The 13,352-nt window shown below is 40.2% G+C and overlaps 1 protein-coding gene across 1 annotated transcript; it reads left to right on the plus strand.

Moving 5' to 3' along the window:
- The first annotated feature begins 1,967 nt into the window (after positions 1-1,967).
- Positions 1,968-8,761, plus strand: ca4a (carbonic anhydrase IV a). The gene is made up of 8 exons (XM_026183130.1): positions 1,968-2,184; positions 5,067-5,111; positions 5,714-5,878; positions 5,967-6,112; positions 6,229-6,321; positions 6,418-6,484; positions 6,585-6,748; positions 7,084-8,761. The coding sequence occupies exons 1-8, from the start codon at positions 2,049-2,051 to the stop codon at positions 7,261-7,263; spliced, it is 996 nt and encodes a 331-aa protein (XP_026038915.1). The 5' UTR covers positions 1,968-2,048; the 3' UTR covers positions 7,264-8,761.
- Positions 8,762-13,352: the final 4,591 nt, after the last annotated feature.

The following is a 13,352-nucleotide window of genomic DNA, read 5'->3' on the forward strand; positions in this document are numbered from 1 at the left end:
TTTAAACCCTCATCAGTTATTTTGTTCCCAACTTTTTATCTTTGTTCTGCCTGATGTTGTTTCTTCTTCCCCCTGTAAAAATCCATTCTGCCTTGTTTGTGTTAACAAATTTTAAGAGGATGAATGTTCTCCATACCTCTCTTCTGTTTGCTGTTTAACATTGTTGCAAGTTTTCGTAAAACATTTTTTAATTTCATATGTTTAGAAATACTCTGAGAGGAATCCATTTCAATTTTAGTGACCAGCGCCCATGAATGAAGCACATATTCTTGGTATCTCTGAGAGTAGAAATGACAGCAGCTGGGTTTCTTAGAGACGTTTCACCTTTCATCCAACAAACCTGTTGAGGTTTGATGGCTGCTGGGCACGCCCAAGTTTCGAAGCTTTTGTGAGCTTATTAACTTCTCAGTCTATAAAGTTACAAGTGAGTTACTTACCCTCCCAGCCATGAAGTGAATGGTTAGGGTCACGTGCACCAAGTTGAGTAGATACTAATCTGTACTGGTAAATGTGTCAGGGCTGCATTGTAATGGGCTGATAGTGGTTTCATAAACCACGTCTTTTTTTCCCCTCCGCCTCTTTCAAACATTTACTCTTCTCCATCCCTGTGTTTCCTTCAGAAGAGCTTCCCTTCAGCTGTTATGCGCATTGAACTGCATGCAAGACATTGCTCTGCTTTTAAGCCTGGGTAGGGTCCATGAGCTTCTGCCCCAGCAGTGCACAGAGAAATGTATTTACTGAAGATCCTTCCAAGCTTTCAACAACTATTGCAGTGTAATGATTAAAATGTGTTTCCATTCTGCTTCTTTTCTGCTTTCTGTTGGTGTGTGGTTTTGCTGGGTTCCCACCATCTTACATGTCCACTGCATGGTCCAAGAAGGTCGCACTTCTCCACTCACGACCTCCTGACTGACCCCAGTGTTGCTCTTCACATGATTTGTGTGTTCAGTGTGTTTTTATTTTGATCCAGCTTTCATCCGTGTACCAGGTAGCAGCTCCTGCAAAGTAGATCAGGGCTCCACACTATTTATAGAGTTTACACAGACTGGCCACTGTTGGAGACAGCAGTGAGCTCACACCTCAGCTGTGCCTCTGTGTATAGGAGCTCCTTTTATTGGCAATGAGTGGAGGTCAGGCAGAGGTTGAACGGGGCACGTGCAGTCTTTGGTCTGGGGTGAGATTAATTCTGTAGGATAAAGTGTCCTGTTGTGTTATTCCTCACACACATTTTCAAAGTAAATTAGCCTGGGAGATATGATATTTTATAACCCATGCATGGGTGTGCATGCACATCATATTTCTTGCATACATTGCTGTGTAGTCCTTAATGAATGCGAAACAATGATCTGAGCAGAAAACAGCCCGCATGTGTGAGAAAAATAGCTTTAAAAGCTGATTTTTGATACTGAAACCCAAACAGGACACATAATTTTAAGCTGTAATTACTGAGGGATCAAAAAGTTTCAGTGGGATCAGCCTAATGCGCTGAAAAATTTGAATATAAATATAATAAATACAGACTTATTATAGCTCAGGTTGAAACCTCAAACTGTGTAAAATACACAGCCCTTTCTAAGTTTTCTGCCACATGCATTCACTCAGGCAAAGGGTTTAAATACTGCACTGTCATGAGTGTAAGTGTCCTACAGCTTCTGTCAGGAGCTGCATTAACCTGATACACAATGTGTGTAACTGCATGGGGATTTGTCTAACCTTATATGTAAAAGGGACAAGGAGAAATGAGAGTTCAGTGTACTTTTAAGAACCTCCCACCATTATTTAATCACCCGAAGGCCACCTTGAGCTACCTGTGGAGCAGTCAGTAAAAAACAATGTTGATTAACTCTAGCTGATTTCACCTATTTCCACAGAAACCTCAGTCCAGGAGCGTGATATTAATGTAAACAACAACGTGTTGCAGTGATACTGGCCCTTTCTCATCATACCTTCTTTCGGTGCTTTATCAGAGGCGATGCCCGAAGGGGGAGGGGCCACACTTTCTTCCCTGTCGTGGTTTGGTGATAGATAAGTACAAAACCCCCTCAAGAATGCCATCACATTGGGGGGAAAAAAACCAAGTCGCTGCGTTGCCTTCTGTGTCGAGTCGGAGACGCTCCAAAATGCAGCAGCTCATCCTGCCGGTTCTCCTGGCATCCTTTTGGACAGTCTGCACAGGATCAGGAGGTAAGTCTGCTTCCATTCACAGCTCGAGATCATTTGAAGCAACTGCCTGTCTTTATTTTTAGTTCTTACACTAAAAAAAAATCCTGCCACTCTTCCAGTCCTTAAAAAATTATATATATAGGAAATTATATATATAGGACACCTCTATATATATATATATATATATATATATATATATATATATATATATATATATATATATATATATATATATATATATATAAAGATTGGCGATTTATTTATTTTTCCGTTATTGTATGGCCGTTTTTGTCTTTCAGTCGTTCTAATTACAAATGAACTCTCCTTTTTAATTTGTCATGCCAGACACGATGTTCAGTTAAATAAGTTTATATATACTGGCTAAAAATGTAAATAAATAAATAAATAAATAAAAATAAATAAAAAGCGAACATTTCCGCAGTACCAAATGCCCCTCTACGTGAAGCGCTCCACCTGTCCTGTCCATCACGCCTCGGTAGCAGCGGCAGTGTTGGTGTGTGTGTGTCAGGCTCATCCAATCCGCACCTTGATATTTACACCGCTGAACTGAACGTTGAAGGGCAGGGAAGGATACAGAGATCCTGCATCAGCTGAGTCTGAGTCAAAAACAGGCAGAGCCCACATTCCCTCTGGGGCTCTGTGTTTCGGACACCTCTCTCTTGCGCTCTCTCTCTCGTGCACCTGCTCGGAACCAGGCCGAGCCAGTGATAGACGTTTGCGTCCCAGTTGCCGCAGAGAAGCGCGCCACGAGCAGCACCAGTGTCTCCAAATTCACAGCAGTGGATAACGAGGCGCGGATTACCGCTGAGAGCCGGCTCACACGTGTTTAAAACCCAAACATTTTTATGTTTATTTAAAAAAAGAAAAGAAAAAAGGATGAAATGTGTCTTCAGATCCAGTGTTTCGATACTAAAGGGACATCTGCGATTCTTAAAATAAGCAGCAGACAGACGCATGTGAACTGATATGAATGATCGCTTATAAATGCGCCTCTATAATCAGAACCTGTCGGTGAGAAATCTCTTTGTGTCCGTGCATTTATTCCATGTTGCGTGGAGCAGCTCTGAAAGCTGCAGGGTCTTATTTGTGATAGCTGTCCACGTCAGTGTCCCATAGACCGGCGCGCTGGAAGCCTGGACCACATTTCTTTTCTGTATCCAATAATAAGAGACAAAAAAAAACCCCTTCTAAATCTTGAGCCGTTTTGGCACGAGTGGGTAAAATCTGAAATGCGTTATAAGTGTATTTGTCTGTTTGTCTCTATGACACGCTTACATATAGCACAGTGTCATAAAAGCTCGTCTCCGTCTGCCTGTGTTCACATGTCACTGTGAGACGACTAATTAGTTTATCATTTCACTGCCTTTTGTTTTCTATTTGACGGTTTCCTCAGTTTTCCCTCTTGGCACAGCTTTCGGGCTTTTAGAAAATCATTCATATTGTTTACTCTCTCTGTCTCCGCGTCACACGAAGATCAAAGCCGAACGCCGATTGGTGGAGAATTGTGCGGACAGAAATCTGATTGGCCAAAATATGAAGGAGCGAGAGCCGGCCATAAAATTAGATATTCCGTTAATGGAGGAAGTTTCTTGGTTTCGCCAGTAGGCCTATTTGGTCAAGCAAAACGACAAATAGCGATCTGTAAAATTACAACTTGAAAATATTACGTAAAAGTGACATTTAAAAAAGTAATACAAATGTACTTGGAGTGGTTTAAATAACATTACCCTTTAATGGTCCATTCAATCTATATATATAATGGTGATGGGGGGGGGGGGGGGGGGGGGGGGGGGGATTTGAAATTCAATTCTGGATTTAACAGAATTCAGTGAAAAGAAACTAGTACGTTCTCTGCATCTCACAGCTACAGGAAGCAGTTGGTTCAGCTTGTCTCTGCGGGACTCATACAGCTGCAGCATCCGCATTCAGGCCAGCAACACTCAGTCAAGGCTTACAATTAATCATAATCTTTTATTATGTTCAGCATCAAAGACACTAAGCTTAATTAGAAATTTCTGCACTATTATATGTCTCCCCCCCCCCACACACACACACACTCACATGCAAATTCTGCTACAAGAGAAAATAATAATTACAATTTTTACAAAAAAATCAAACAAACAAGACTTGGACATGTATGTATGTACTAGAGGCAGTGTAGTGGTTGATTGTACCCCCTCAAATGCGTTCCCCCTGCCTTGTCTATTTCCAGTAGCCATTATCACGATGGAGCAGAAGGAAAAGGCTTGCCAACATAGCAAAGTTGCCAAGCTTTGACTTCCTTCACACACACACTGAGAAGAACCGATACAGTTCAAATATAGATCAGGAGACCCTTCCCATAATTTTCAATGGCATATGTGTTTTTCATATTTTTTCTTTTATATTTTTATAAATGTTTGATATTTTGGGTAGCTGCAGATATTTGTTTTAGAGTAAGCGGTGGAAACATACAAACCGATTGTGAAATTTTAATAAATATTCAGACAAACAAGTCAGAATGGGAGCTTGTTGATACAAGAAATTGGCTCCAAGTTTATTCCAATAGCACAGAAAGATAAAGCACGAACACTGACTGTTTTTTTTTCTTTTGGTAAATAAGAAGACAATTCCAGACTATTAGGGGGTTTTGTGTGGCCATGGATAAAAGCTATCTTAATCCAATAGGAGAACAATCCACTATTTGCTTTTAGAGAAAAATTAACTATTGATAAATCAATGAGGCTTTCTACAATACATGGCAAGAGGAAACATCCTAGTCTGCTCTCGCAACAGAATGTGTCAACTAGGGTTAATGCTTCTGTCACACTGTCACAAGCATCAAACCTGTGCCTTTTAGCATGCAAATGCATTTTATCAGTAAAGCTTTTACTTTTTTTCAGACTGGTGCTATCAGTCCCAGTTTACCTGTGGTCATCAGTGCAATGGTAAGCATTTCTGATGGTAAGAATTTCTGATGGAATCATTGATGCAGTCATCCCTAGATGGGGTAGCTAGTGAGGAATGCAGTGCAGTGCAGTGCTATATATGGCCTACTAAAATATTAAAATGTACACAAGCCAATGAGAATGCTACAGTTGTTGTTATATGTAGTGCTGTTGTAGTTTTATGGATAGATTGACAAGTTAGCTTTCTAATAACCTATTGAAATGCTGCAATTAGTGAAAAGCAGTTTTTAAGACCTGCACGAGGAAACATGCTGTTACAACACACTGCTGAAACTAAAAGAGAAATAGCAAAACACAACCTGATATCATGCTGCTGAAATATTTAGTCTGAAGGCAGCATGTAGATGGAAAACTCTAAAGGACCAAGCATTGAGCCTTGTGGTACTCCATGCATGTGTTTAATTTAATCAATGACTCCTTTTAGTAAACTAGATATTTGGCCACTTTCTACTTTCTTCTTGAACAGGAAGATTATTAAGTATATTAGTGACTAGAAAAAAGTGGAGTTTCAAGTGCTACAAACTCCTCCAGACTGAAAATAATCAATCAAAAATGGTTGTTTGGTGTTTTTTGTGATTTAGTACCAGAGAAGTGGACCCATGTAAACTCAGCATGTGGAGGACAAAAACAGTCGCCCATTAACATTGTCACCAGAAAGACTTTCAAAGATGATCGCCTGACTCCTCTTAAGTTTCAGAATTACCAGGAGATCTTCACAAGCACAATCATAAACAATGGCCACTCCGGTGAGCTTATTTTCCATTAAAATTTAACTCGGCAACGTTTTGAAGCTGTTGTGTACGCTCTTCATGCTTGTTGTGTTGTCTGTTCCAGCTCAGGTCCAGATTCCTACTGTATCTACTATATCACATGGAGACCTGCCTGATGAGTATATGGCTGTGCAGTTCCACCTGCACTGGGGAGCCAATGGAGGGCCTGGCTCCGAACACACTATTGACGGGGAACAGTATCCCATGGAGGTATTTAAACTTGGTCCAACAGCCTGAACTGTTACTGTTCTGAACTACAGAAGTACTCAGAAGTACTCATGGTGACTTATCATTATTGAATGACAGCACAAATATTTTGTCTACAGCTGCACATTGTTCACATGAAGAAAGCTTACTCTGATTTGACAACAGCACTGAGTGATACAGAGGGAGTTGCAGTTCTTGGATTTTTCTATGAGGTCCCCTTTTTAAATTTTTCACCTCAGATGCAAAAACTATTCCAGACCTAAGTATGAAAAGTAAATGTACTAAAATGCGGCTATTTCAATTTTCAGCTGTCTAGTAGCAGTAACCGGAAGTATGAACGCATCATCAGTACTCTGCAAAACATCCAAGCAACAAGTAGGTACTAGTTTATGTTCAAACAATCAGACTCATGGCTGTGTAGCTTTGGCTATCTGTTTCCACTGTGGAGTTTTGCTTTGTTTTGTTTTGTTTTCAGATGGCAATACGTCTCTGTCTTCAATCTCCCTGGCACAGCTGATCCCGTCTGAGAAAAATCTAACGGCTTACTACCGTTATAAAGGCTCTCTGACCACCCCGGGGTGTACAGAGTCTGTGATTTGGACTCTGTTTGAGAACCCCATTCCTTTGAGCATAGAACAGGTCAAGAATGCACCTCAATTTAAATATATATTTCAGCCTTAAGCCTTAATTTTTAATGTTACATGGTTAAACTTTAGTGTTTTCATATAGTAGTTTTCAATATAACTTCTGAATCTGCAAACTTGCTGGTAATGATAAGTGTGAGCTACACAGGTACACACACAGGTACACATCTCTCAGAACTGCAGGAGTAAACATAAAAAGGCTCTGCTAGAGTACAAATACTTTCCAACCTTTTTTTTGCATGTTCAGAAACATTACTGTAATTGCACTCCTTTATGATCTTTTTCCACAACCTGGAGCCTAACACTCATGTTAATATTCTGCTCCCCCAGCTCCAAGCTTTCTCTAAACTCCAGTTTAAGGATGGCAAGCAGATGACTGGGAATTTCAGACCTGTTCAGCCCCTCAATGGCCGGAAGGTGTACCGCTCAGGAAGTGCAATGATCCTCGCCAACTCTGCCATCCTCCTCGCCACCATTGCCATAGCCTTGGGACTGTCCGAACCCAATTAGAGGTATCCCATGCTGCACTGCAACATCCATAAACACAAAAAGTTCCACACCAATCAATCAGTCAAACCCGAATTTGTAACCTCTTCATCACATGTTTGCAAAGATGACGGATCATATCGTAGTGCAGGCATGACTCACCTGGTGTTCCCCCCCTTATGACACAAATGACAAAGGCGTTTTAGTAATGCCTTACGAAAGGTGCTGTAAGGGTTTATTAAAGCACTCATGCATGTGTAGTGAAGCAGTAGGTGTTATTTCAGCATTATGGTTTCAGAGCACACGTTTAGGCATTCACTAAGATTCCAAATCATCCTCCTAAACATACACTTTATAATTCATTACACTTTGTCAAGTGTCAGGCAAATTTTGTTTTTCCTAATGTCAGAGTGAGTCCCAGAGAGTTTACACTCTGAGTGCCATTGTCAGCCTGTAAACTGGCACGTGGTGTGCTATTCTTAGTGGAGCATAAAGTTATAAATAGCAGAACTGAGTCATTAAACTAAGCTGCATTTCCAAGGCGATGGTCAAAGGAGTCAGCAGCTTGGTCATTCTTTCATGGTCCAGGCGCACACCGCAGGGCTGTCAGGTGACTCACTCGCAGCCACTCAGCTAGCAGGTGGTATGGTAAAGGGTGGGAGGGTTTAAGGTCAAGCCTTTTTCCCGCCAGAATCCAGCGTTGAAAACATTTACGAGGGACAACTACAGCCTGACCTAAGAGCAGCTGCAAACCTTCTCCTCCCACCCCATGGCAACTTACACCAGAGGGAAAGATGAAGGTGCAGCGATACTAATTGCAGGTCACAAAATGGCTGAGAGTGTCTGTAGCTCAAGGACACAGTTATACTTTGGAGAACAGACCAGCATATCTTGTCAAACCAGCATTATTAATTTTTTGCATTTCAAACACGATTAGCATGAATCTGCATGTTTATTACGAGATACATGCACAAAACAGAGCTTGCCAAATTTACATGCAAACACCTCAGTCAATCTGTTTGTTTTTGTTTGTTGGGTTTTTTTTTCCAGTTTTTGACACATAAAGTTCAGTAAGCTACGTAATCATGACAACATAGAACTGTGTTCATGGCTTGTAGTACGGGCTCTGGAAGGCACTGAATGTTATCGACTGTGAATTACACCCCACTGATTTCTTTGGGAGGGCTTATTATGTATTCTGTGCAATTTTCCAGGAAGATTTATTGTGATGACCTAGGAAAAGGAATCTGTATATTTTCCATTGTTTCACAAGGCTTCACGTTATATTTCTATGCTGTACACTGATGTATTTATATATGTAATGAATGTGTATAATGATATGAGACTGCAATTGATATTTATGTATTCCAAGAATAGTGCTGAATGCAAAGCATCAACCTGTTCATGACTTATAGAGTTTACTTGTGATGTTCAAGTGTATGAGACTGTCAGGTTGTAGTTCTTCAAATGATATGGAGAATGTGTTCCAGCTGAACAATAAAATACCTAAATGCCTTTTTAATGACTGTGTCTTCTGCTTGCATGGGCACAATTCAAGCTATTTGACCCACTGATCAAAATTAGTGTCTGTTCTGGGTCTGGCTGCGCTGTGAAAGCTGATATGAGAATACACTTTTTTGGCTTTGTTGTTTGTCTGCTGGCTCAGACACACAGACGGGCTTCTCGGTTTGCTGACTGATAACCCTTCGGTCTGTCCAGAGAGTCTCAGACTCTCTGGAAGAGAAGAGTTTCTCATCTCTTAATCCTTTTCTAATTGACTCGTTCTTGTTCTTCAAGAAGTTCGAATAAGAGGTTGTTTTATCTTACACAGCTCACTATCAAAGGTATAGCAGAGGTACACAAACACATTAAAATCTACTAAAAATATTTTTTAAATTGATCTCTGAGACAGTTTGCAGACACTAGTTGCAAGTTATTTAACACCCCACCCACCTCCTCCAATCCCTTGTCATTAAAGAATCAAAAGACTTCTTGTTAAAGACCTTGGAAGACCTCTCACTGAGGCATGCACAGAGGCTGTGCGAGAGTATACACAAAAGCTTGAATGAAAGAGGTGCCTTCATTCTCCTCCACAGGCATCCAATAGGTTTTTCAGTTGAGGAGGAGGAGGAGGAGTTGGAGAGCTTGTGGATCAAGGGAACAAGGGGTGGATGCTTAATATCTGGGACCTTGCTGTTTTCTAGTCAACAGGACAGCACCGATATAACCACACCATCTCCTTAATCTCACCTCAAATCCCCCAAGTCTCTGGGGTTTCAGTGACAAAGGGCACTGTTTTCTCAGGAAGAAACCAGAGGCATCCTCATTTTGAATCTTACCAGATAGCCAGCTGCAATTAAAGGTCACTGGGCTGGTCTTTGTGCATGAGGTCAGGAAAACAACACACTGCTTGACCTATACTGCCACTCCTCTTCCTTCCTCCTGGATCTCACTGTTGAAAATCAATCCCACAAATCAGTACTTCACATACTTCTATGTGAAGTAACACCCAATTAACTTTATTCTAATTCCGCCTGATAAATTTGTTATTGTGTTGTCAATGATACAGCTCAGAGGTGATATCTAATAGGCTATCACTAAGCAATCACTTGGTGTTGGCTTTCTCTGTGGTAGAGTATCGCTTCCTGTTCCTGTTACAGTGCACAGTGGTGTTTATGTGTAGCTTATCTCAGTAGCCAATTTGATTTAAAAACTTATAAAAATTGTCTTATTTCACACTGTAATCTTAACGTACTTTATCCAAAGCACACTCTCTCTTGATTTACCCTTTAATTATATTCACAATATTCACTTACTGTGTCTTTAGGGATTCACTAGCTTAGCTTAGCTTGTAGCCAATTCGCTAGCAGCATGGCCTCTTCACCTGTCCTTCCTGCACTTTCCTGCTCATTGTGTCAGATGTTTACTCCTCGGCCTCCAATTTGTTTCTGTAACACACATTAAGGTAAATTATGGAGTACCACAGGGTTCCATGTTAGGACCAGTTGTGTTTACATAATACATACTTCCCAAAGTCAGTATCATTAGAAGGCATAACATACATTTTCACTACTATGCAGATGACACCCAAATTAATCTATCCATGAAGCCATATAACACACCCTTAATATTACTGGGATAGAAATTTGGAATAAGCAATGAAAGGGAAGCAAACATTCAATTCTTTTTAAATTAAAATAAGAGTAGAAGGGCCGAATGAAGTTTTGTACCCAGAGTATGCAAAATGGCTTTCATTCTTGTGAAAGGACAAAAACACAGCAAGGGAAGATTAACAGCTAATTTCTTTTAGGAGCCTCCTTTTCACTGTGCAGATATTGATACCACCATTAGCATAAAATCTCCATCAATGGGGACAATATGCTGCCATTTAAATGCAGGGGTTAACACCAGTTTACATGCATTCCTGTCACTGGTGATAAGACTGAATGTGAAGAATTTAAAAGCCTTTTGATCTCAGTGTAATGCAATCATTCTCTGTTTCAGTGAGGCTTGCTCTTCAGTGGGTCAGAGGTCGTTGTGGTCTAACTTTACACAATACAAGGAGTTTGAATGTCTTAATCGTATGCCTTGTGTGCACATGTGGCTGAGCTCTGAGGTGCTTGAATGTGCCATCTTGTTAGGAGGCAGTGAAATCAGCTGCTACAGTCAGTCTGAGTCGGTAAAGCAGACAGACCTGAGGCTGCTCGTCAGTAGACTTGCGCTAAAGCAGTAAGTGAACCACTGTAATCCTTTTTAGAAGCAGCAGCTTTAGGCAAGTGATCTGGGCTAGTTTGGCCAACAATGCACAACACTTCATTGAGCGATAAGAGAGGGGAGCACACTAGTATTAGAACCTCGATCCAAAAAATATTCCTCTTCGTTGGACCTCATTTGAATTTGAATAGTGTTAAGATGTCTGCATGTAAACTGAAAGAGTTACTATGACTAAAATTCAGCTGAGTTGGGCTGTGAGTAATATATTGTTGCAGTTGCATGATTGTCATCAGTGTTTTCCAGGAACAGCCCAAAAATCTCAGCATCCCACAAATGGCATCAGTTTTAAAGGTCAGATGACTGCAAGAACTGATGGTCATCACTTGATGCATTCCCCTCTAAACGTAGTTATTATTTGCCTAAATGGTTTTGCTGATTGATTTGGCTCATTATTATGCATGCAGGAATGTAAGTATAAGCCTTGAAAAAACGATATGAATGTACCCTTTAATATAATATGAACTTGAATGTGCTTTCAACAAAACTGCCTGAAGGAAAACATTTAAAGGTGCAGTATTAATATGAATCTTGTTTCTTTGAAAAAGCTTCCATCACATATTTGCTACAGATTAAGTAACAATAAGTGACAATAGTGGCATGGCAGTACAGATTCCCCTGCAGTTTCTAGTTCCAGGATATCTGTGTATACTGATTAAATATTATTACACAATATGAACCAGATGTAATTCATTCTTGGTGCCTAAAAGTCTCAGAGTGTACAGGATTGAAAGAAAGAATTTTACCCTGCTTTTCCTTCTTTTTGTATTGCAAACCATTTACTAAGAAGGTAACATGCTGTCCACAGGCCTATGACATAAGGGTAGACTTTGCCTGGAAGAAAAAGTTATGTTAAGTTTAGTCAAACAAACATTATCAGTGTAAATTTACTCACAAAACCAACACTAGACTGTCCACGTGAGAAACGGAAGGGACAGAAATCAAATTATATGCACTAGGTTATCGTCAGAAAGACACTTTTGTTGGCACTTTTGTCGTAAAAAGGCACTTCATGGTGACCTGAAAGTAGACTTTGACTAAGTTGATGTCAATCAACAGGAAGATATCTCAGGCAGGGAGAATACACCCCACTATCAGAAACAAAGGTACCTTGAGTACCAGCATTCACAAAGAGCCGGAGGCAAACATGGAGAAGTTGTTCTGTTTCTGCCAACAATGCTATTTGACTGCATTGTTCTCAGAGCACAGACCAGTCACAGGGTGAGGGGGCTTTTGGAAGTACATGAGAAGATTCAAGATGACCCCGCATTCCTTGAACAACTTGATTTTTAAAAGGATGGGAAAAAATTGAATAGATGTATATATTTTGACCATATAGTATCATAATATTTTGACCATGTAGTATCATATAGTATATGTATTGTTTTAAGGTTTTCTCTCTCTCTGTGGCTTGGAGAGTAATTTGAGGGAAATAATGTGCAAAAATGTGCCAAAGGACACAGAATTCCTTCCAAAGGTGGGACTGCAGGACACAGTGCACACTCACACATCCTGAACAAAGACTACTCTTACTAATATTCACCAATTCCATATCCTCAGTTGAGGATGTGATAACACCCATGGTCTGTTATGTATTGTACCTATATTTGAGTAAACGCAATCCATCCTCCTATCTTCTGGTGGTGTAGTGGTGCCACATTTATTTATTTATTGTCTGGCTGGTGGCACTCCCTGTTCATGTGAGTATTAGATGTGAGTAAATTACATGAGTCATTCTGACCAGTCACAATGAAAGTTAAAAGGGTGATGCCTGCTGCTATATCAGAATTAGCCAGAAACGCCCTTGGCTTTTTGTTGTGAAGAGCTCTGTTTAGTTGTCACTATAATGTAACGTGAATATGCATGACTTTAGGTGTTACATAATAACCAATGGTATGCATGTGTATATGTGATGATGTCACACAGGGAGACAGAGCCAGCTGATAATATATGTGTTGCTGCTTTTTTATTGTTAACTTGCTATATAATGAAAATTGATGCATGCTAAAGAGTGTGATTTCTCTGATTTATTCCTACCTTTCCACTACACGGCACACATGAAATGTAACACTGAGGTCAAGGAGAGAAGTGAATTAGTTATTAATTGGACAGCACTTGCTCATGAAGTTAGAGTTAGCTCTATTAGAGTTATGTGACAAAGAAAGTTTTTCGCAGTACACTGCACTTCTGTGAAATACTAATTTCACCATGATTCAAGAACTTGTAGAACTGCCTTTAGCAGCAATAACTTGAAGTAATCATTTTCTGTAGGACTTGTTTTTGGCTCACTCGTTCTTTACAGCGTTGCTTTAGTTCATTGAGGTTTGCGGGCATGTGTTTAT

This window comes from Astatotilapia calliptera, chromosome 10 (assembly GCF_900246225.1).
Source record: "Astatotilapia calliptera chromosome 10, fAstCal1.2, whole genome shotgun sequence".
NCBI classification, from domain to species: Eukaryota; Metazoa; Chordata; class Actinopteri; order Cichliformes; family Cichlidae; genus Astatotilapia; species Astatotilapia calliptera.

Bases quoted from the DNA above. Each gene is read 5' to 3' on its own strand.
- ca4a (XM_026183130.1), top strand. From the start codon at position 2,049: ATGCCATCACATTGGGGGGAAAAAAACCAAGTCGCTGCGTTGCCTTCT. The intron at 2,185-5,066 runs GTAAGTCTGCTT...ACTTTTTTTCAG, and splicing joins AGTCTGCACAGGATCAGGAG to ACTGGTGCTATCAGTCCCAG. The intron at 6,485-6,584 runs GTAGGTACTAGT...TTTTGTTTTCAG, and splicing joins GCAAAACATCCAAGCAACAA to ATGGCAATACGTCTCTGTCT.